General features: G+C 44.5%; 1 protein-coding gene and 1 pseudogene across 2 annotated transcripts; both read left to right on the top strand.

Moving 5' to 3' along the window:
- Window positions 1-20: 20 nt before the first annotated feature.
- Rps24l3 (ribosomal protein S24 like 3) lies at window positions 21-23,608 on the top strand. 2 transcript variants are annotated; one of them, XM_087589494.1, is made up of 5 exons: window positions 32-90; window positions 8,493-8,663; window positions 22,010-22,357; window positions 22,590-22,743; window positions 23,125-23,608. In XM_087589494.1, exons 4-5 carry the CDS (start codon window positions 22,715-22,717, stop codon window positions 23,543-23,545), a joined length of 450 nt encoding a protein of 149 aa, XP_087445620.1. In that variant the 5' UTR covers window positions 32-90; window positions 8,493-8,663; window positions 22,010-22,357; window positions 22,590-22,714; the 3' UTR covers window positions 23,546-23,608. The 2 variants fall into 2 exon arrangements, 1 of the variants encoding a protein (XP_087445620.1); XR_015640178.1 differs by lacking the exons at window positions 22,010-22,357; window positions 22,590-22,743; window positions 23,125-23,608 and adding exons at window positions 14,227-14,358; window positions 15,320-15,394 and having other exon boundaries at window positions 21-90.
- On the top strand, window positions 18,952-19,997 carry Gmds-ps1 (GDP-mannose 4, 6-dehydratase, pseudogene 1; annotated as a pseudogene).
- Window positions 23,609-24,329: the final 721 nt, after the last annotated feature.

The following is a 24,329-nucleotide window of genomic DNA, read 5'->3' as shown; positions in this document are numbered from 1 at the left end:
TCTCGCTCCGCCCACCAGCCGCACTGCGCAGGCGCAGTCGACCCCAGCGGGGGCTCCCTCCGGAGCGGGCGGGGCTCAAGGCGACCGCAGGTAGGCGGGGCCAGAACAGTGTCCGGTGGGATTGGACGAGGGGAAGCAGGTGCCAGGTCGAAGCCGAGGGCTTTCGCTTCCGCCTGCTAGAAAGGAGGTGCCAGTGCCCAGGAGGTTGTTGGAGAGGATCAGGGTATGGCTTGAAAGGAGCATGCGCGTCATGGAGTACTTCGTCCACTAAGTGAAAAGGATAGGCGGGAAGAAACAATCACGCACCTCCCGTCGCCAACTAGTTTAATTAAAAATAAAGATATGAAGTGAGGCTAGGAGGTGCTTTTGAGATGCTCTGGTAATGTTCAGTTGACAAACTAAATAAAGCATGACCTTCTACGGCCCCCCATGGCACCCTGAAGTGTGGTATTGTTTGAATTGTCTACAAACCAGATGATGTGTTTTTACTTGTATCTTAGGGCAGGTTGAACGTTGTAATTACATAATAAATGACAGTTTGGTTGCTTTCTTTTATCCACTTAAACGTTTGAATTCAGCAGTGATGAAAATGAACTGATGGGAAGTACCAGAATTTGGATGAGATTCAAAATCCATGCTGTGTCAGAGTAGCAAGTCTTGACAAAAGTATACACTGTATGATTCCACACAAAAGAAACATTAACACAGCATATGCTGACACATCCCTGTAAGCCAGCAGTCTGGAGGCTGTGGTAAGAGAATTCAGCCAGTGCCATCTACACAGCAAAACCCCTGAACAACCCCAGGAAGCATATGTCTGTTATAGTGCAGTGCTTCCCCATGCAAACATCAACACAAATCAGCTGGAGATCTTGCTAAGAGTTCATTGTGAGCCTGACTATGGTGCTCGCCTGCACCATTTGGCAGAAGAAGCAAATCTCTCAGTTCGAGGCCAACCTGGTCTTCAGAGCTCATTACAGGATAACATGGCTACACAGAGAAACTCTGTCTCAGACAAAAAAGGAGTTGATTGTGATTCAGTCTAGAGCGGTTTCAGCTGTGTTTAAGCTCTAGAAAGACTCCTTGGTGATGCTAATGCTGGTGTTTCAGAATATTCATTATCAAGGTCACAATGGTGTGGATGCTACTACTGAAACTGGTCAGTGTACAGCTAAAGAGGCTGTGGTCAGCTTCCCTGTACGTCATGTGTGTCTAGACCAGCCACCTTGCTTGTGCCAGCTATGACTGTCTGCCATCCCCTTCCTCCATTCTTACAATCTTAAGCCCTAGCAATAGGATTTTCTTCACATCAAGCCCCCACAAGGCTTTTTGTTCTATGCCATCATCCCCTAAAGGAGCTCTTAGTGTTTAGTCTTAGATGGGCCCATCACAAATGAATCATGAGACTTAGACAAATCGTTTTGCAGATGAGTAGTTACGCATTTGTTTCTTTGTTCACCAGTTGAGAAACATTTGTTTATATTCATACACGCCTGATCCTTACCTACCAATTTCCCAGGTTTCATGAAGCTTAATAAGTATGTTCATGAATCTACCTAGAAGGTAGGAAGTACTTTTAAGGGAAAGTACTTTTTCTCTAGGTTTAAAAAGGTGGCTCAGTGGTTAAGAGCATTTATTCCTGCACAGGACCAGGGAGGGATTCCCAGCACCCACCTAGTGGCTCACAACCTCTGTAGTTTCAGTTTCAATGGCTCTTCTAATCTCCAAGAAGATACACCAGTCACACACCAGACTACATTTGAGCAAAATGTTGATACACATATATAAATCTCAACATAACAAATTTTTAATTTATTTATTTTCTGTATAGGAGTACACTGTAGCTGTCTTCAGACACACCAGATCCCATTATAGATGGTTATGAGCCACCATGTGGTTGCTGGGAACTGAACTCAGGACCTCTGGAAGAGCAGTCTGCGCTCTTAACTACTGAGTCATCTCTCCAGCCCAACATAACAATTTTTTAAAAAGTGTTTTTCCACAAAAAAGGCCATCAATGTTCATAGGAGCTTTATATTTAAATTTATCTTGTAATTAATAAGTATACCTATCCATGGTGTATGAGATAATGCCTTAAAATATATTTTTGAAAGGTTAAATCATGCCAACAAATGTCTGCAGCTTTATTCTTGCTGACTAAAAACTAAAAATAATTAAAATATCCACAAACAAGTGCATGGATAAACAAATCATGAAGTATCTACACAATGAAATATGTCTTAACAGCAAAGATGGGATTCATTACTTACAACATGATGAATCTGCAAAATATTATTCTGAACAAAGAAGACGAGGACAAAAGAATATGTTCTCTGTCCCTATATTTCTAAAACTCAAGGGAAAACAAAATGAATATTTAACAACAGAGAATGTCCGTGCTTGCCTAAAACTGTGGTAGATTGATTTGGAGGGATCATGGAGTTTTCAAAGTATGTAGTGTTATATGAGCATATAAATTTTTCAGTTATACATTTAAAATCATCCAATTTATTACTTATAAATTTCCCCCAAATGAAGTTGATTTTTAAATATAAAAATAGTCATAGGAAGGACTTCATAAATATGGTTTGTTAGTCACATCATTACTGCTTCTTTTAAAGTTCCCAGCCAAGTAATGCTAATTTATTACTTCATTCAGTAAATACTGTTGGCCAGACACTGGGTGTTAAAGCAAGGTGACACAAACAGCTGGCACCAGCCAAAAGGTGGCAGCACCTTTAGGTAGTTGCTAATGTCAGGGTTAGGAGGCCCTCAAGAAGTCACTCCATGTTGATGGATATATAAACTAGAATAATCTCCTTGAAAATGGATTGGCAGCTACTTATAAAGTAAAGACAGTATAGCTTTGGATTCATCCGCTCCACCACCCCCTTTTAAACGAGGTGTAATCTTGTTAGAGGAAGTGTGCCACTGTGGAGGCAGGGCTTTGAGTTCTCATATACATGTTCAAGTCTGGCTAGTGTGATCCAGCCCCCACTCCTGGTACTAACTTCTGTTGTAGGGTTTTAGTGCTATGAAGAGGCACCATGACCAAAGCAACTCTTATAAAGGAAAACAGCTCATTGGGGCTGGTGTACTGCTTCATGGGTTTAGTTCATTATTATGGCATGGCATTGTGCAAACAGACATGGTGCTGGAGGAGCCAAAGAGTTCTCCATCTTGATCTCAAGGCAGTGAGGAGGGGACTGTCTTTTGCAGGCAGCCAGGAGGAGGGTCTGGATCACACTGGCCACACTTGAGCATTTATATGAGACCTCAAAGCCACACCTCCACAGTGACACACTTCCCCTAACAAGGCTACACCTCCTCCAGTAAGGCCACACCTCCCTTCCCATGGGGCCAAGCATATTCAAACCACCACACCCACCAATCCCTGAGCTTGCCACAGAAACCCACCAATCCCTGAGCACTTTACTGATCTTGACTACTCCCCTGGCACTGGACAGAGACAATCTGTGGTGATGTTCTTCTATCAGCCAATGGTGGAGCAGATGGCAGTCCTTTGTTCATGCTAGCTTGATGCCTGGCTTGGTGGCCAAAGCCGTTTCATGCCTAGGACTCATAAAAATCAAATCAAATCCAGGCAGCATTACATGGGGGGAGGAACACAGAGACCTGTGGATCACCGCGCTGCTCACGGACCTGCCCTCCAGTGCATGGCACAGATGGGCTGTGGAGACCTGCTTACTGCCATGCTGATCATGCAGTATGAATGGAAGATGTCACCCAGGGGTCTGCTATAGCCAGTCTGCAGCACGATCAGCCACAATATGCAAATATGTGGTGACAGATGGGAGAGAAAAAGAAATAGGGCAGCTTGAGCATTATGGAGAGAGATGGAACTGGACACTCAAGGGTGGACAGGAATGCCCTGTTGTGAGTGGCCAACCCCACCATCGAGGGCCACGGTGAGATTCCAGTCCCAAGCTTCCTCTGAGGGTCATCTCTGGAGTCATAGCTACGCGGTGCCATAGGTTGGTGTCCAGGGCTCATATCATCACTGGAGAACGGGGATGTCCCTGGTCTGGTCAGCCACAAAGGACCACATGATGTACAGGGCTGTGCTGAACTAACCTCACCCATCACTGGCTGTGGCGTTCTGTAGAACCAGCCCCACATCTCACAGGCAGCAGCACTCTGGAGAGTGCCTTGCCTAGAGCTGCCCCTGGTGGTGGGTGTGCGGGTGAGGGCCGCTGTGAGTGTGGGAGAGTGGACTCTGGTATTCAGGAAGCTGCTCACAGGGTTATAAACATGGTAGAGCTAACCCTGCCCCTCACTAGGTACAGCACTCGGGAGAGCAGGCCCTGCGTCTTGCCTGGACAGCAAAGCAGAGCTGACCTAGTGGTGGGGGTGCAAGTGAACCAGCAGAAGGGCAAGGGCAGAAAGGACCGCCCCACCGCACCGCTCCTCTGCCTTGATGTGAACTGGGCGGGCAGGGAGAGATGCCTTCCAGACCCTTGCTCCTCACCACCAGAGGCAGCCAGGAGAGCTGACCCTGGGGTCATGAGAACACTGCTCCCTCTCTCCCTCTCTGCCTCTCTCCTTCTCTCCTTCTCTCCCTCTCTCCCTTCTTTCTTTCCATTCAATGCTCCTTTTCTGATGAGGTCGTGGTATGTGACCCTGGCTATCCTTGAAACTCATGGTAACCCTCCTGCCTCTGTCTACCAAGTGTTGGGCATCACAGGTGTGTGCCTCAATACATGGTAATAATAATTGCTTCACCCATGTAACTCCTGTTTTAGTAGCTTTTGCAATTTTTTTGAAATAGGATTTTGAATTCATAATCCTCTTGCCTCGGTTTCCAATTACTGAGGTCTACTTCAATGGGCATTAAAACATAGCGTGGGATTATTCAGCAAAGAAGAAATAATTCATAGAAAAATGAAATCATAAAGTATTTTACCCCATGGGGGGAAAGTAACTTATAATTCAAATGTAGCTTTATTATAAAGGATCCTATTGAAATAATATGGTATTTGCCAGATAGAATGAGTTTTATAATATATATCCTCAATTATATAATCTGCATTATCAGCATATATTAATTATACATAGTAATAGGCTTCATGATAACATTTTTCGTTGAAAAAGATCACAAGAAACTAAGACCTCGGAATAATAGCCTTCTGGAATGTGGACACAGATGTGCTCAATGTAACACTGTTAAACTGAACATAATACTTATCAAACACATCACATAGCATGACGGTGTGGTTGCACCACAAACATGTGACTCAATATCTAAAATAGTACAGTTGTGTCCATCATATGTTTACTGTCAAATTTCCTGCTCTGTGCATGCGTGTCCACATGCACACGTGTGTGCATATGCGTGTGGGTGTTGGGGTAGAAACACTTTACCTGGATTAAGTAGTAACACATTGTGAGTGTTACCTGGAAACTTACTGGGACTGGAGAAATGACTTAGTGTGTAAGAGCACAAGACCCACTTTTCACTCCAAGAACCCGAAATGTAGCTCACCACTGTCTACAGCTCCAATCCAAGAAGAAGCAACACCCTCGGGCCTCCTTTGGTCACAGGCTCACCATGATGCACAGACATACATTCTGGCAAAAATCCACACGCGAAATAAAAATAAATATTTTTAAAGAATTTATTAGGCAAAATCTATTAAGTATGCAGCTTTCTGTTTATTAAATTATAATTTCTGAAAATTTATTATATAATGCCATATTTCTAAATAAGGAAAATTATGGATCTGACAATCTAATCAGCAAGACAATAACAATTTACTAAATCTACTTATGTTAAGAACTAAGAAAACAGCTGGGCAATGTCTTTAATCCCAGCACTGGGGAGGCAGAGGCAAGCAGATCTCTGTGAGTTCAAGGTCAGCCTGGTCTACAGAGAAGTAGTTCTGGGACAGCCAAAGACAAAGAAACTCTGTCTCAAAAAATCAAAAACCAAACAACAACAGAAAGGAAGAAAGAAAGAGAGAAAGAAAGAAAGAGAAAGGAAGGGAGGAAGGAAGGAAGAGGGAGAGAAAGAGAGAGAGAGAGAGAAAGAGAGAGAGAGAGAGAGAGAGAGAGAGAGAGAGAGAGAGGGAGGGAGGGAGGAAGGAAAAAATTAAGAATTAAGAAAGAAATCATTAAGGGAGATTTTTTAGGTGTAAACTGTCAAACTCTATACTGTCTGTGTTTGCAGAATTTTTAAAAGCTTGAACACAACATTAATGAAGGTGTGTGCATGTGTGTGTGTGTGTGTGTGTGTGTGTGTGTGTGTGTGTGTGTGTGTGTGTGTGATGCACTTAAGAATCCAAGTAAATCCAATAAAAAGGAGGGCTTCCACCCTTTAACTTAAGAGGTGGGAATGGCCTGAGAGAGGAGCTAATGGATGAGCAATGCTTACTAAATGCCAAACATGCTAACAAAAGAAAGCAAGCTGGGCTGGAGAGATGGCTCAGAGGTTAAGAGCACTGACTGCTCTTCCAGAGGTCCTGAGTTCAAATCCCAGCAACCACATGGTGGCTCACAGCCATCTGTAATGGGATCCGATGCCCTCCTCTGGTGTGTCTGAAGATAGCTACAGTGTACTCACTTATATTTATATAAGTTTTTTTTAAAAAAAAGAAAGAAAGAAAGCAGTCTTAATAGTGTGTCATTATCAGTTGGGAAAAACTGGGCACCTCTCAAGATCCAACCAGAGGGCCACCAGGAAACTGCGCTCTCATCTTGGGAGCTGGGTTCTGAACCATCACCCTGATCATGTGACTGACAGGCAGGGCTTTGCACACATTTGCCTAGGCTCCTGTCACCGGCACATGAACACCTATGACGTGCACTTTATTGACGTGGCTTGGCAATGAAATAGGCCCGATACTGAACCAGTTAGAGTTGTGTATGGTGTACCTGTATTTAAGCATGTTGCTAGGTGATGAACTGTGCTGACAGCTAAGGAACCAGCTGCCCTCCAGGGTAGGCTGCTCCTCTAAGAGCTTAGGAAGACATGGCTTACTTTCAAAGCTCTAGTGTTGAGAGAAGCAGGGGAGGAGCCTGGGAGGCCCTTGGCCTCACCGATGACTATGAAGACATTGACTATGAAGTCCAGATTTAAGACGGCTCAGAGCCCCTAAACTTGTGCACCTGCCTATGGACTGCCTGCTTGAGCTTCAGGTGTGCTAGTGGTGACAGTCACCAAAGTGTCCAGATACCTTACCAGTTATATACGTAGCCATGGGTCTCCACAGGGCTGCTAGTGCCGGGGCTGTGGACACTGTACTTTTCCCACAATTCAGAATGTGATGTGGATGATACAGACAAGAAGGACAGATAGGTGATAGGGTCTGGAACTATGGAGGGGCAGGAGGAGAAGGAGCCATTGGACACAGATAGGGTCAATGTGGGAGAAGCATCACCTTCTAGGGCTTCGATCTGAGGGAGGAGAGAGGATGTTGGGCGTTTTTCCAGGCTCAGTCTCTCGGCATCTGGAATTTGCATCCTATGTAGCATTCAAGAAAGATGTCTTTATGAGAAGCAGGCTTCTCCCTGGTTTCCAAATCCAGCACCCACTCTTCCCCGTTTAGAGCCCTTTATTAGTAGCTTTAAAATGATTTGAGCAACACAACTACTGTATATGTAGGTTGGGAAGGGCTATGTGCACACTGTGGAGGCCAGGACATCAGATCCCCTGGAGTTATGGTTACAGGTAGTTGTGAGCCACCAGATGTTGGGGCTGGAAACCGAACTCAAGAGCAGTAAGCATTTTTAACAGCTGAGCCATCTCTCCAGCCCCATTACTGCTATTTCTAGTCCTCATTGTATGAATAAGAAAACTAAGTTGCTAAGCTCAGAGAAAGCCTAAGAAGTAGACAGTAGATATCAGAGTAGAATAAGATTCAAAGTCAAGGGAAGTTCAATCTAAATGTCATGTTCCTTTTATTCAGTCAGACTGCTCCAAGCTGGGATGTGACACACTGATGGGGCACTTGCCTTGAATGGGACAGACCATGTAAATCCAGATGGTTTCTCGTTATAGAGAAGAAAATGTATTACATACTAATATGGATGAATGTGTTCCCATGCTGTATTCTGAGATTTCCTAAAATGCCCTCTTATTGTCTCAGAACTGCTCTCCATTTTGCTTGTGCCGTGGCCATCCAGACATAGTAACTCTTCTAAGAGAGAAGCATTGCAACATTGTAGCACTAATGCCTGCGATTAGACAACTGCACACCTCTAGCTAGCACAGACGTGGGCAAGAGCTTCAGTAGAGGTGGGCTGGGTGTAGATGCCTAGCGTGTGTAGGTGTGGTGGCACACCCCTGTGGTACTAACATGTGGAGGCTTTGAACTTAGGAATCCTGAGTTACATAAAAAGACTTTTAAACCGAGGGGGACAGTGTGCATAACATAAAATTCTCTCTCATTTAACGTTAACTATTCCATGAAATTTTGGTGATGTTTGTCTTGACTTCCCTGAATTGATGATGTGTTTCCTTACAATACCTACAGGCAGCCCAAGGAGACTGGGAAGAACATGTAGCTGCCTTAGCAAAGCATGGTGCTGATTCAGAGTCTAGGGCTCAGAGTCCCCTAGGAGTACAGTCCTCCACTCTCCTGTGAAGAAGGGAAGCGTCACTAGCTAGCCAACCGTGCAGTGTGGATTCTGAAGCCAAAGCAGCGGTAAGATCACTTAACCCCATTCCCAACGCACACATGGCTTCATGGTCTACATACAGAGGCTCAAACGTTTACTGTTTTGAAATGGGTCAATCATCAAAGGTATTACTTAAATATTGAGACTGTGTGTGTACACCTGGTCCTGTCTGTGCACTTTTGTGTGTGGCCAGAGGACGATATCAGTGTCAACCTCAATCATTCTCCTCCTAATTATTATTATTGTGTGTATGTGTGTTCACATATGTATGATGTATGTAGGGATGTGCATGTCATAACCCATGTGTGCAGATCAGAGGACAGATTTTTGGAGTCAGTTCTTTCCTTCTCTCTTTACATGGGTTCTTAGCACTAATGCCCGGGTCGCCATGCCTGTGTGCCAAGCGTTTATTGTTATGGTGCCATCTTACTAGCCCCACCTTAGTTTTTTGAGACTGGGTCTCTAATTGAATTTGGAGTCACCAATTCAACTAGACTAGCTAGCCAGCCAGCAGGCCCTAGGGATAGGGTGAACAGGTCACTCCTCTAATGGGATTACAGACACGAGGGGTTACACTCTAGTTTTTATATGGGTGTCAAGTTTAGGAAGCCCTGTCATCATCAGCCGTTATACACTGAAAGATATATGGTCAACAAAAACAGCAGAAGAAGTCCTTCTAACAAAGTCTTGGCCATCCCATGAAACTAAGGATCCATTACAAGTCTGCAGGACTTCAGTACAAACTGAGTTGACATTGCTATGTTGAAGAAATTCTTCAAGAAGGCATTGAATTCTTTTTCATTGCATTTTGTGGCTTACATTTTTGGTGAAGGAAAGAAAAAGATTCCACAGTGCCTACTTCCTACAAAAGTATTTGGAAACACCACACAGAGTATAACCCATCTATGACTCTATCCTGTTCATAGATTAATTTCCTCCATTAGTTGACTTGACATTAAACTTCAGGAATCTTCTGCAAAAACTTGGGTTTAAAGGTAGAATCCAGAAAAGGGAATAAAATAGTCGTAGGAGGCAGATGGATGGAGGGAACTGGGTTGAAGAGGAGATAGGGGAGGGGAATGGGGGGTGTTCAGGATCAGGTGTGCAGAGAGACAGGAGAGAGGGCCAGAAGGCCAGGAGAATGAATGGGAATCTGCAGCTTTCAAGGGTGGGGGCATCCTTAGGTCGTGCCAGAGACCTGGAATGGAGGAGGCTCCCAAGCGTGTATGGGGATGACCTTAGCTGACACTCAGCCATGGGGTTACAGAACCTGGAGAGGCCACCTCCTGTGACAGGCAGGAAGGATAAGGACACCAATCCACCCACAAAACTTTAAACCCAGAATTCGCCCTGTCCTGACTACAAAGTTGGAGCAGAAGCTGAGGGGACAGCCAACCAATAGCCCAGCCAACCTGAGACCCAGCCCGTGGGCAAGCACCAATCCCTGACTAATGATGCTCGGTTCTGCTAGGGGCACACCTGACTGCTTCCTCATTCTTGCCTGTGTTACCTCCACTGGTACTTGAGTTTACAACTTCGGTTTGAGGTAAACATCTCATGGTTTCAACGTGATTTATATGGATGTGTGGGACTGGGAGACAGTGCAGTTGTTAAAGTGCATTCCAAACATAAGGGCCTATGTGAAATTCGTAGAAAATGAGAGGGACCGTGGCTTGCCCTTGTAATTCTGGAGAAGCAGAGACAGAAAGATTCCTGAGAATCATTCGCAAGGCAGCCTAGCCTAACTGGCAAGATTCCAAGCCAAAGAAACCCTGTCTCCAAAACAAGATGGACGCTGCTGAGAGGAATAACGTCTGAGGTTAATCTCTGGTATCCGCATACATGTGCATGTGTGTCTGCCCACACATGAGCATCTATGTGGGATGATGTCATACAGGTGAGACAGGTACAAGATAGAATGAGGCCTGTCATTGGACAAGAAGGAAGGATGGGCAGGAGAAAAATTTGAGGAAGAGGAGGAGGCTGGAATGGAGAGGAGGGGAGACTGGAGGAGACTGGGGAGAAGCCGCGGAGAGAACATGGAGGCTGACGTTAAGATCCCACTCTGTGTATTTACAGGTTGTTATGAATATTCTTTTTTTTTTCTTTTCTTTTTTTCAGAGCTGGGGACCGAACCCAAGGCCTTGCGCTTGCTAGGCAAGCGCTCTACCACTGAGCTAAATCCCCAACCCCATGAATATTCTTAAGGGATGGATGTGTACAGGGCTTTGTGTGTCTAGGTGGGCAATTATATCTTATCAATTGGATCAGAGGTTATTGTGTTGTGTGTTCTTTCTTGTGGCGAATTAAGTTTAAGAGAATGTGTGGCACCTGGGACACTAAGCCGCCACGGAATTGAGATGTATATTTCTGGCATGGTGACAGCCTGCCTTGGGGACTGGATGGGTAGAGAGACTGTTGCCAGGCTCAGAGAGAGGCCATTGGCAGTGTGATATGGGATGGAGCAAAGTGGGTGAGAGGCTTTGTTGGCTGAGATTAAGATGTCCATCAGATATCTTGCCAGAAACACACATCCCAATTCCGTGGCAGCCCGGTGTCTCTGCCGCCGCACCCTCTCCCAAAGTCAAATCGCCACAAGAAAGAACACACAACACAGTAACCTCTGACCCAATTGATAAGATATAATTGCCCACCTAGACACACAAAGCCCTGTACACATCCCTCCCTTAAGAACATCCATAACAACCTGTAAAGATACAGCGTGGAGTCTTAACATCAGCCTCCATGTTCTCTCAGCGGCTTCTCTTGCAATCTTCTCCAGTCACTTGTCCTTTCCGTTCCTGTCTCCTCCTCGTCCCTCAAACTTCTCTCCCGCCCATCCTTCCTTCTCGTCCAATGACAGGCCTCCTTCTGTCTTGTACCTGCCTCACCTGTATGACATCATCCCACACACATGTGCATGTGCACGCATGCACACACATATATATGCAGGAAAAAACTGTAGTTTGTATTAGTTTCTAAGAATATATTAGCCTATACTTTATGGTAATACACAGTTCATATTAGACTCTTAGAAACGGGGTGGAAATTTACAAGTTAGAAGTTTGTATCTTGAAAAATCAATCTAACTATCAATAATCACATTCAACGTGATGAAAATAATAAATATATTCAAAGTTTTAAGCTAAACTATAATGTATTTACTTCTGGCTTGTATAAGTAGTAGATTTGAATGTCATTCCTGGATTGTATTATTTCTATTATTATTTGTCTTAGTATCTTAGTGACAATTAGCATGTATTAAGTATTCTAAGGCGTCTATCTCTTTCGCCTTTTTGAAACTTTAATTGGAAAAAAAGTACATGCTATATTCTGATCATACCTTTACCTCCCCAAAGATATGAATCTTTTCTCTTATAGCAATAAGCAATGAAACTTAATTTGAGGCCTCTATCTTTCAATTCAGAGCAATTTCCTGAGGGGCCCATTCTGAGCAGGACCACTGACACCGGCACCTGGCTGCTGCCACCTTAACCAAAAGAGACTCAATGACCCTCATCCCTAATGTGGTGCAAACACTCACATTATCGGAGCACAGTAAACACCATATCCCTGAAGCCCATCCTCAAACGTGAATGTCCCCATGAAAACAAAAGTGCTGGCAGGCATGGGTTAAGTTAAAGGGATTTTTTTTTCTGTTTTTAGCATACTGGACCTGTAATGGTCCTGTGGTACTTCAGGAAAGTAAATGTGTTCTTTGAAATACAGATTGAGAAACCCTGTTCCGGAGAAAGTATTCTAGCTGAGCTCACTCATTCAACAGGGCCATGCCAAGCCTTTACTGCTTTTTGTGTGCTTTGGGGCTGGGGCAATGGGTGCAAAACTCCATGGAGCTAAGAAGTTTGGAGCCAGTGAGTGTTTGGGGGGATTCTGGAGAGGACCTCTGAATAGGGCAAAGATTTGTCAATGGGAAGGAGGTACGTGTGTGTGTATGTGTGTGTGTGTGTGTCGTGTGTGTGTTGTGTGTGTTGTGTGTTATATGTGTATGTATGTGTGTGTAGTGTGTAGTGTGTTATGTATGTGTGTGTGCCTGCATGCTTGTGTGCATGTGTGTGTATGTGTGTGTGTGTAGTGTGTAGTGTGTTATGTATGTGTGTGTGCCTGCATGCTTGTGTGCATGCGTGTGTATGTGTGTGTGTAGTGTGTTATGTATGTGTGCCTGCATGCTTGTGTGCATGCGTGTGTATGTGTGTGTAGTGTGTTGTGTGTTATGTATATGTATGTAGTTTGTATGTGAATGTTGTGTGCTATGTATGTGTGTGGTGTGTATGTGTGTGTGGTGTGTTATCTATGTGTGTGTATAGTGTATTATGTATGTGTGCATGTGTGTGTGTCTACCCTTTGTGACTACATTATGCATTCATGTTAAAAGTGTGATAAATTTTCAGTTGAGACATACATCGTTGTACAGTGTAAATTTTTGTGGCTTCTCCCGTTTTTATTTGCTGTATTAGAAAAGGAAGAGCAGGTGGCAGCATTTTTAAAGGAAAGAGGTGCACGGGAAAACCTACAGAATCAACTAACCTGGCCCCATAAGGGTCCACTGAACTGCCAACTAGGGAGCCTGCATGAGACTGGCACAGGCCCTTCGCACATGTTGTATATCTTGGTCTTCATGTGGGACGCCTAATATCAGGATCAGGGACTCTCTCACTACACTGCCTGCCTGGCTTCCTTTTCCCTAACTAGGCTGCCTCATCTAACCACAATAGAAGATGTACCCAGTCCTACTGTAACTTGACAGGCCAAGGCAAGTTGATATCCGCAGGAGGCCTGGGAGGAGAAGAGAGAAGGGAAACCTTGGTGGGGATGTAAAAAAAAAATTAAAATAAAGAAGAAAGAGGTCCAGATTGAACAAGTGGATGATTTGAATAAGTAGTTTCTTCTCTTCTTTTTCTCCTCTTCCTCCTCCTCCTCTTCTTCCTCCTCCTCTTCCTCTTCCTCCTCTTCCTCCTCTTCCTCTTCTTCCTCTTCTTCTTCTTCCTCCTTCACAAATCTTGGTGCTGTCCCCGAGTGTGGCAATAGCTTGGGTCAGGAACACTAAACGGATAGGAGGAGGGTTGGCTTAGACTCAGAGAGAGTGAGAAACCCTAGCACAATGAAGTCTTAGCTGGAAAGGGGACTGTTGAGACCGAAACCAAAGGACAGCGCACACCAGGCCTCAGCTCTCCTTTAATACTGACTGAAGCTGTTACTTAAATTTTACTTTGTTGATGAAATGATTTCACATTAGTGCTGCTTTTTTTTTTTAAAGTAAGGGACTTTGAGTTTAATTTTTGGTTCACAAAGAAATTCATTAAAAATTTATGTTAAGGATTGGGGATTTAGCTCAGTGGTAGAGCGCTTGACTAGCAAGTGCAAGACCCTGGGTTCAGTCCCCAGCCCCGAAAAAAAGAAAAGAAAAAAATTTATGTTAATTAAATATTTTCCCTTAAAAATTAAAATTATAAATTCTGTTAATTAAATATTTTCCCTTAAAATGCAATGTTCAACATAAATAAACTTTGAAAATCTTGTTGTCTCTTTGGCCACTCATTGCCTTAAACTGCTTTTTTCTTTTAAGCACAGTTCTGAGGATTGATTGAGGAAACCTCCAAATTCTGTTTCTCCTGCCATCCTCTTATTCCACACAGTAGACTTCTGTGACAAAAATGTATGGGACCTTCAGCGTACACACCGGGCAAGCAAGCAAGCAAGCGGGTGAGCAGGTATTTCTGCGCCTGGATTCTCAAACCCAGGCCACCTCAGAGGCACCTCAGATCCCACAGGCTGAGGGCTCAGTCCTCCAGGCCGGTGCCCACTGTAGATGCCAGCCACAGCCCCGGGATGGTTGCCCGCATTTCTGACGGCCGTTCTAAGCTGCCATTCCCACGGCTCCTCCTCCCCCCAGTGCTTCACTAAAGCGGCTCATAGAACTTGATGCTATTGGCTTGCTATAAAGGAGACTACAGAGGATGCCGATAAGTTCCAGAGATGGCAAGGCAGGAGCCTCCACATGCTTGCTTACACTGGTTAGCCCAGTTCTGTCCCTTGGGTTCTTACGAAAGTCTCATTATGGAGGTTTAATTAATTAGATCATGGCCTATCGGTGATTGGCTTAACCTTTAGGGGATGGAAGAGAAAGTCCAATCTCTCTAATCCTGTTTTGATTTTTCAGGTAACGGCCTCCATCGAAAGCCATCTAGGGCCTGCCATTGTCTGCACACAACTTGTTAGTACACAGAAAAAGACAGCACCCCTCATCCTAACATCAGAACAGAGGTCCAAAAGCTTTCATATTGAGCTCCATCCAAAGAGGCTTTTGGTTTTGCTCTGTTTTAAAACTGACTTTGATTTTGATTCCAGATTCAGGCAATGATTTCATTTCCTAAAACAGACCAGATCGTCCCCACGGGAGCCTTTCTTTCTTAACTCTTTACTGATTCTTTGTGAGCTTCACATCATGCACCCCAATCCCACTCATCTTCCCTGCCCCTTCATGTCTGCCCTCTATCCCTGCAACCCCACTCCACCAAAAGAAGATAAAAGTCAAAGACTGAAACAAACAAACAGAAAAAGAAAACAAGGCAAAACCTAAAAACACCTTGTCAAGGAGGCTGTGGCATGTGACCGTGTCCCAGGTCCACACATCTTTACTTGCATGTGCTCTTTGTCATTGCAGTGAGTCACTGGTAGGTCTGAGGCCTCCAACTTCCGCTACACCATCACTTCTGGATCCTACAGGGACTCCTCTCAGGTAGCATGTCCTCGCCCTGTGTCACGGAAGTCCTGCAGCTTTGGAAGCGCTGGACCAGCCCTTTCACACACTCTAGTAAATCAGAGATGGGGTAGCTGTCGGGACGGGACAACTCAGGGCCCTGGATCTGGGCCTGGGTAGTAGAGGTGAAACTCTCAGCTCCTTCAGCCTTATGTCTGCCTAGACACTGCCATGCTCTCCCCTTGATGATAATGGACTGAACCTCTGAACCTGTAAGCCAGCCCCAATTAAATGTCTTTTATAAGAGTTGCTTTGTTCATAGTGTCTGCTCACCACAGTAAAACCCTAAGATAGACATCAACAGGCAGCAGCCCAAACCATGGAGATCGGCATGGTCTTTAGTGGTAATATGAGTCACAGACAACAACACAGACCCCTGCTGCTACATGGCCACAGACCCAGACATGGCCCTCAGTGGCAGCAGGGGCTGGGACGAAACATCAGGTTATTCCTCTGCACCTTCAAGTCTCCAGGTCTGCCTCTGTTCATAATGCTCAAACTGTCTGCTTCTCTTTCTCTCCCATCTCTTCAGCACATACTTGCACATCACAGGGGCTCCTCTGTGTGCAGGCCATGCTGTGGATGGGGGGCCCCTAGTAATCTTCCACCTTCCAGTACTGTATGGCATGGTGTTCTGCGGGCCTTTGGGCATCTCCTTAAGTTGCTTTTGAATAATCAAATATGTTAGATTATCCATCATGACGAGCTAATGTTATTGCTAGATGTGATTCTTTTTTCCTTTCCTCCCTGTTTTGATATCATATTAACCATCCGTGAAGCTGTGTGCCAGCCCACCCGAAATGCTGGAAGGAGAGAGGTGTCAAAGCTCTAAGCCCAAGACAGTCTGAAGTGTTTGCCTTCCGTCTGGGTGGAAGAACCAAGTGGTAGAGAAAAACATTCATGGAAGCCAGGGAGTAGAAAAAGACAGAGGAAGGCTCTCAAGACAGCATACGGCTGTCACAGGTGCACCCACAGTGACTTCCTCCAATTAGGCCCCACCCCCTAATAGATTCAGCTGTGATGTCATCAATGGGTTAATCTACTAAAGAAGTTAGCATCCCGCTGACCCAATCACCTGTCAATAGCACTCCATGCTGGCAACCAAATTGTTGACATATTCATCTTCCGGGGAACATTTCAGATCGAAACCATCCACAGATGTTTGCTTCATTGATATGAGGACAGGGAAGAAAGATAACTTTAATTGACTAAATATTTATTTTGGTGACGATGAGTTAGAGATAATGAACAGGAGGCTTTACATTTACAGAAGCCCGAGGTTAATTCATAGCTTTCTACTTGCTACATGTATGGCCCTGGGAACTAAATATTAAAGATTTATTTATTTATTCTATATATAAATACACTGTCGCCGTCTTCAGACACACCAGAAGAGGGCATCAGATCCCATTACAGATGGTTGTGAGCCACCATGTGGTTGCTGGGATTTGAACTCAGGACCCCTGGAAGAGCAGTCAGTCGGTGCTGTTAACCACTGAGCCATCTCTCCAGCTCCTATATTTTTTGTTAATAAAAGGAAGACAATGAATTTTTTAATATGGTGCTGGAGATTGAGCCCAGGGCCACAGGCATGCTGGGCAATATTGTACCACTGAGGTACAAGAGGGCTATATTCTAGAATGGCATGGTTGTAAGATCTGAATTTAAGCAGTTTATTTAGCAAAGTGAAATATAGTGCAGAGGAAGATTAAAGTGGGTTGACCAGGGGGAAGGAGACTAGCAGAGGCCAGGGTTCTGTGTTGAGGATTGTTAACGAAGTGCTTGTGAATATTTATGAGATGAGTTGCATATTCATGATGTAAGGAGATTAATTTTTTCCTTTTCTGGATCACAATTTCAGTATCTGGGATTATCATGAAAAGGTCACAGGGGGATTCAGAACCACAATGCGAATACTATTATAATAAGGTCAGGATCTGTTGAGAAAGCAGATCCTTCCTGAATGCCCATTTGTGGTAGTTGGAAAGTCTCCTAACAGTTTTTAAATGTTTTTCATAGAATGTTATCTTTTTATGTTTATTCCTCCCAAATCCTCCCCCCCACACCCCACACGTTCTCTCTCTCTCTCTCTCTCTCTCTCTCTCTCTCTCTCTCTCTCTCTAAAAAAGGGAAACAAACAAACAAAACCCAATAACACAAGAACAAGAAAATGAGAACAAAGAAAAATGTAAGCCGGGGTGGTGGCCTTCATACTGAGTTAGCCTCTGAGGCCTTCCTTGGTTGCTAACTTTCAGTTGTCCCCTCCAATAATCTGTTTTCTTTAAAAAAAATTTTTTTTATCGTATTGTTGTCTTAATTTGGGTTTTATTGCTGTGAAGAGACACCATGACCACGGCAACTCTTTTTTTTTTTCTTTTCTTTTTTTTTTTTTTCGGAGCTGGGGACTGAACCCAGGGCCTTACTCTTGCTAGGCAAGCGCTCTACCGCTGAGCTAAATCCCCAACCCGACCACGGCAACTCTTATAAAGAAAAACATTTAATTTGGAATGTTTCACAGGTTTAGCCCATTATCGTCATGGTGGGAAGCATGGCAGTGTCCAGGCAGACACGGTCCTGGAGAAGGAACTTCCAAGTTCTACATTTTGATCCACAGGCAGCAGAAGGAGGCTGAGTACCACACTGGGAGTAGCCTGAGCACGTGGAGCCCCCACCACGCAGTGATGCACTTCCTCCAACAAGGCCACAGCTAGTAATGGTGCCACTCCCTCTGTGCATTCAAACACATGGATCTATGGGGGTCATTCCCATTCAAACCACCACATGTGTATTGGTATTTTGCTAGCGTGTATGTCTGTGCACCATAGGTGTGCTTGGTGCCTGGAGAGGCCAGAAGAGGATGTCTGATCTCCTGGGACTAGAGCAAGCACAAGCCATCCAACGGCAAGCCATTTCTCTGGCACTGCAAGCTTGTGACAGAGACTCTGACAATGACACCATTTCTGTCAATTTGACCACGTTCAATGTGCATGGTGGTTTATATTTAGGGATTAAACTTGTGATTAATTCCTTTATTATCTTTATATTTGAAGTTTCCCCAAAGCTTCAAGTTTTCAATGTACTTATACATACATTTTAAACTAAGTTTATGGATGTACATGCCCGCACACACATACCATAGCCCACATGTGGAGGTCGGAAAACAGCTTGAAGGTGTTGGTTCTAGTCTTCCTTCCATTATGTGGATCTACAGGGGTAAAACTGAGCCATACGTTGGTGGCAATCCCTCTGTGTATTGAGCCATCTTGCCAGTCTCCTAATGTATTAGTTGTGTATAAATGGTCACTCTAAAATAGTCTCCAATGACAGCCTCGAAGAGAAACATATGAATGAAATACTAGTCCTCTCCTTTTAGTGTCATCATTGATACTACTGTTATAAAGCTTATCCTGCCTTTGTCTTTAGAAATGGATGGCGCTAATGAGCAGAAGTCTTCACCCAAGTAGGACTTTACTTTAGTTGGGGATCATGAACATAAAAATCAAATGCTCTCACGGCTCGTTCCACTCCGCCTTCCTATCGGCCGCACGCTCAGCCGTCTGATGCGACGTGGCTCCCGTTCCTGCTGGCTACCGGAGCTACCCGGGTTCCGGGGATGGCGAGATGGGCAAGCTCAGGAAGGTAGCTCTCATCAGCGGCATCACCGGCCAGGATGGTTCATACTTGGCGGAATTCCTGTTGGAGAAAGGATACGAGGTCCATGGAAAATAGTACAGCAATCTAGTTCATTTAATACAGGTCGAATCGAACATTTATAGAAGAATCCTCAGGCTCCTAATGAAGAAAACAGGAAGTTGCACTACGAGGACCTCACTGACAGCACCTGCCTGGTGACAATCATCAACGAAGGGAAGCCTACAGAGATCTATAATCTTGGCGCTCAGAGCCATGTCAAGATCTCCTTAGACTTAGCTGAGTACGCGCAGATGTCAGTGGAGTTAGCACCTTGCAGTTTCTGGACGCAATTAAAACTTCCGGCCTTAAAACTTCCGGCCTTAAAACTTCCGGCCTTATAAATCCTGTGGCGTTTGACCGGGCCTCGACAAGTGAACTTTATAAAAAAGTGCAGGAAATACCCCAGAAAGAGACCACACCTTTCTATCCGAGGTCACCCTGTGGTGCAGCCAAACTCTATGCCTATTGATTGTGGTGAATTTCCGTGAAGCTTATAATCGCTTTGCAGTGAATGCCGTTCTCTTCAATCGTGAGAGTCCCAGGAGAGGAGTTAATTTTGCTACTTGAAAAATTACCCGGTCAGTAGCTAAGATTTACCTTGGACAGCTGGAATGTTTCGGTTTGGGAACTCTGGATGCCAAGCGAGACTGGGGCCATGTAGAGGCTATGTGGCTGACGTCGCAAAGTGATGAACCAGAGGACTTGGTCATACCTACTGGGGAAGTCCACGGTGTTCGTGAACTTGAAAAATCATTCATGCACATCGGAAAAAACCTTTGTGTGGGAAGGAAAGAGTGAAAATGAAGAAGGCAGACGTAAAGAGACCGGCAAAGGTCACGTGACTGTGGGTCTGACCTACCACCGACCGACTGAAGTGGCGGCTCTCTGAGATTCCGGGTGCTCGGTGTGGATACTCTTGACCACTCCCCGTGCGTGGCCACAAAAGCCTTCAAAAGCCTTCAGAGCAGCGTTTGATTCGGATTTTAGATGTACAGCAACAGCCTCTATAACGTCATCCTGACAATATTTCACAGAGCAAGTAAATGGTTTGGATTCAGGTACTAGAGAGCTAAGGACCAGAATCAAAAGGATCCACCACCACCCCCCCCAAAATAAATAAAATCAAATACTCTGACAAGGGAGCACTGTCTGCTTAGTGTTTTCTGTGTCCTATAATGTTCACAGAGGTTTGCATGATATCTGTGATCTATAGGCTATTAGGATGAATTAAGCAACTGTCCAATGAGCTTGGTTGACTGGCCTGTCACCGTGTCATTAGCCCTGGCTCCCCGTGCATCTTTTGCCCTTCTGAATAGGTTGATCTGGGACCTGTGAGCACCAGTGTCGAGCTTCACACCAATAGCACAGCAATTCAGAAGGTTCGGTTGTGATGCGTGCTTTGGCTCAGATGCGGTTTTCACGAAAAGCCAGGTTTCATCGTCCAAGAGCGTAAAATAAAATTTGTTGACAATTGCAATAGTGACCAGTACTTCATTTTTTGCCACCAAAGGTTTTAAGGCTAATCGCTCTGGCCAGTGGGTCCTAACCGTTACATAAGCAAAACCAGGCAACTGCTGTACGTAGAGGAATGAAGAATACCTACTTGTACAATATGTTCTAGTGACCGCCATTGGCATCTACTTAGAGGCTATTCTTTATTTCTATTTAAAAATTTTCATACAATATATTTTGGTCGTATTTTTTTTCCTTTCTCCTACTCCTCCCATATCCCCAGACCCAAATCCATGGTCTTTCTCCCTCACCGTTCTCCTCTTTAAAAAACCCAAAAATCAAAATAGAGGTTATTTTAGCAGATTTTCTGTCTATTAATTTCCTGGATTTTTTTGTCTCCTTGCCCTTAAAAAAAAAAGCTAGCTTTTCTTTTTTATGACTACACTCTTTCTTTCTTTCTTACTTTCTTTCTTTCTTTCTTTCTTTTTTTCCTGGAGCTGGGGACCGAACCCAGGGCCTTGCGCTTATAGGCAAGCGCTCTACCACTGAGCTAAATCCTCAACCCGACTACACTCTTTCTTGACATTTCCCTTTTTACACTTCTCCTTTTCCCCCATTTCAACAGCCAAGCATTCTTTTTCTGAATTTAAGACGGAATTTAAGCATCTAGAATCTCAGGACTTTAAGGAATCTAGAAGATTATTCAAAATACCCACTAGTACTTCAGCTTGTGGGTCTCATCTTGCCCAAGTGCGGTGGTATCCGGAGTTCCAACACACTAAAGTAGCTTATGTAGAAATGAGATTGTATTTAAGATCCTTGAGCCCAGGGCTGCAACTGTCATCACCCCTGGCACGCTATTGTCTAATAAAAAATGGGCGTGCGCATGTAGTGATGCCCATGGAGGAGGGTGAGGGCAGTATCAGCCACAAACGGAATGGCATTAGTAACAGTGCGAGACGGAGCTGGAAGACGGATGGTTTGAATAGTATTCAGGGTTGTTTGTTTTTTAAGTCACAAAAAAAAATTGGAGTTCATCACAAATTTCACAAGATAGAACTAATATTCCTGTCACAGAATATCAAAATTATCTCAAAATATCATATTGAAATCAGAAATTCAAGAAAGTTCTGCCTAAAAATGTTGATGTTTTGACTAGTTGGAGGATTTGACTTCCGCATGCCTGGAGAAAGGTATGAGTTTGGGGCTGGGGAGATGGCCCAGCTAATGAGGTGAATTGTGGTGGCTGGATAAGGAAATGGCCTAGAAACACACAGTGAGCGAAAGACTGAGTGCAGTACTCCCATAACAGAAGACCTCTGATGTCTGACCAAGGACTGTTTGCAGAAATATGTGCACACTAGAGTGACTTTAAAACGTGACTTTGATAAAATAAAATAAAATAAAAACATTTTTTGATTTAATTTTTTTTTCTTTTCTTTTTTTCAGAGCTGGGGACCGAACCCAGGGCCTTGCGCTTGCTAGGCAAGCGCTCTACCACTGAGCTAAATCCCCAACCCCTTGATTTAATTTTTTAGTTATTCACTTTACATCTGGTTCACTCCCCCTTCCAGTCACCCCCTCCCCCAATCCTTTCCTCATTCCCCCCTCCCCTTCTCCTCTGAGTGGGTGGGGGCACTCTGCCCCCTCCCCTCCCCCTCCTCCCCCTCCTCTTCTTCCTCCTCATCCCACTCCTTCCCCCACCCTGGCACTTCAAGTCTCTGTGAGGCTAGGTGAATCCTCTCCCACTGAGGCCAGACAAGGCAGCCCAGCTAGAAGAACGCATCCCACATAAAGGTAACAGCTTTTGGGACAGCCCTGGCTCCAGTGGTTTGGGACCCACATGAAGACCAAGCTGCACATCTGTTTCATATGTGCCGGGAGGCCTAGGTCCAGCCCGTGTATGTTCTTTGGTTGGTGTCTCAGTCTCTGAGAGCCCCAAGGTTTCGGGTTAGTTGACTCTGCTGGTCTTCCTATGGAGTTCCTATCCCCTTCGGAGCTCACAATCCTTCCCCTGTTCTTCTACAAGAGTCCCAAAGCAAGCATCACCAACAGAATACAGGAGACGGAAGACAGACTGGCAGGCCTAGAAGACACACCTGAATACATTTTAACAAATCCAGTTAGTTATGTCAATGATCTCGGAAATCTCCCATGAGCCTTCACTTTCAGCATAAATGCAGGTAGGTTTTATCTTACCTTGGACACCCCTGTTGTATGGTCACATATAAGAGCATCTTCTCTGTCTGTGCTTCTGTGTTTTGACTAACAAAAAAAATTGTGGAAATAAGCATTTGCCATCTGTTCCTCAGAATCTACTTTATGAGGAGAATGTGTTGTGTTTTTTATTTGATCCCAATGGCAGTGGGTTTAAAACTATTTGTCTGATTAATGAATACATGCTTGGGACAAATTAACAATCCTCCTTAGAAGCAGACTTCCAACAGACATAGAGTAACATGTAAATTGTTGAAATACTTGTATTCTGCTTTTTAAAAATACCCACTCAGTGCGAGTTAATATGATTGGTCTGCAGTGAGCAGTCCTCTTTCCCTCCTCTACAGCTCCAGCACCGTAACCATCATGAATGACGCGGTAACCATCCGGACCAGGAAGTTCATGACAAACCGTCTGCTTCAGAGGAAACAGATGGTCACCGATGTCCTTCATCCCGGGAAGGCCACAGTACCAAAGACGGAAATTCGGGAAAACCTGGCCAAGATGTACAAAACCACACCAGATGTCATCTTTGTATTTGGATTCAGAACCCACTTCGGTGGTGGCAAGACAACTGGCTTTGGCATGATCTATGACTCTTTGGGTTATGCAAAGAAGAATGAGCCTAAACACAGGCTTGCAGGACATGGCCTTTATGAGAAGAAAAAGACCTCCCGCAAACAGCGAAAGGAATGCAAGAACAGAATGAAGACGGTCAGGAGGACTGCAAAGGCCAATGTTGGTGCTGGCAAAAAGCCAAAGGAGTAGCTCTGCGGTGACTTGATGTTCTGCTGTGATATGCAAATTTCTGAGGGTAAAATAAACTGAAAAGCTTCTGCGGAAAAAAAAATACCCACTCATATTCTTTGTACCACATTCTCATATTTCAAATATCAGAAGGCTCTCACTCAGTTCCTTACGTGCTCATATTAAAGCCACCTCATCACTGCAAACCGCTGGGGCTTAGGAAGCCTGTTTGTGTGCAGCCTGGAGCCCTAGAGTGAGTGTGTGTGTGTGTGTGTGTGTGTGTGTGTGTGTGTGTGTGTATGTTTGTGTGTGTGAATAAATGAATGGACAAAGACATCACTAGAGAGCAGCTTCACACATAATATGACTAAAGCTATTGCACTTTCCAAGGCATGGCCTGGTTTATACTTGTTACTGCTCAGGTTATGAAGAAGAAGACAAATGAGAGAGTGGATCAAGAGGAAAGGAGTGGGGTTGGGGATTTAGCTCAGTGGTAGAGCGTTTGCCTAGCAAGCGCAAGGCCCTGGGTTCGGTCCCTAGCTCCAAAAAAAAATAAGAGGAAAGGAGTTTGCAGTGAATTCCTAGCACCCTCCATTTCCTGCGATCTTGAGTCAGGATTTTAAATGAAAACTTCTTGAACCCTTTTAGCCACATCTTCTATTGTGCTACACCTGCCTTTTCTAGCTGACTATGACTATCCCGAGTCCTGATTACTGATTTTTTTTCCCCAAGTAGAAAACTGAAGGCACACTGTTTGTGTCTCTGTATCAAACAGACCTTTCAGTTGGGTAGACTCGATGGCTGA

This window comes from Rattus norvegicus, chromosome 16 (genome assembly GCF_021556685.1).
Source record: "Rattus norvegicus strain SHRSP/BbbUtx chromosome 16, alternate assembly SHRSP_T2T, whole genome shotgun sequence".
NCBI lineage: Eukaryota > Metazoa > Chordata > Mammalia > Rodentia > Muridae > Rattus > Rattus norvegicus.
The sequence above is the reverse complement of the archived record's forward strand: the minus strand, read 5'-3'. Positions and strand labels throughout refer to the sequence as shown.

What these genes read in the sequence shown, in the direction of transcription:
- Rps24l3 (XM_087589494.1), top strand. Translation starts at nt 22,715, where the DNA reads ATGAGCCTTCACTTTCAGCATAAATGCAG. An exon ending in CACTTTCAGCATAAATGCAG is followed by an intron (nt 22,744 to 23,124) that starts GTAGGTTTTATC and finishes CCTCCTCTACAG; the next exon opens with CTCCAGCACCGTAACCATCA.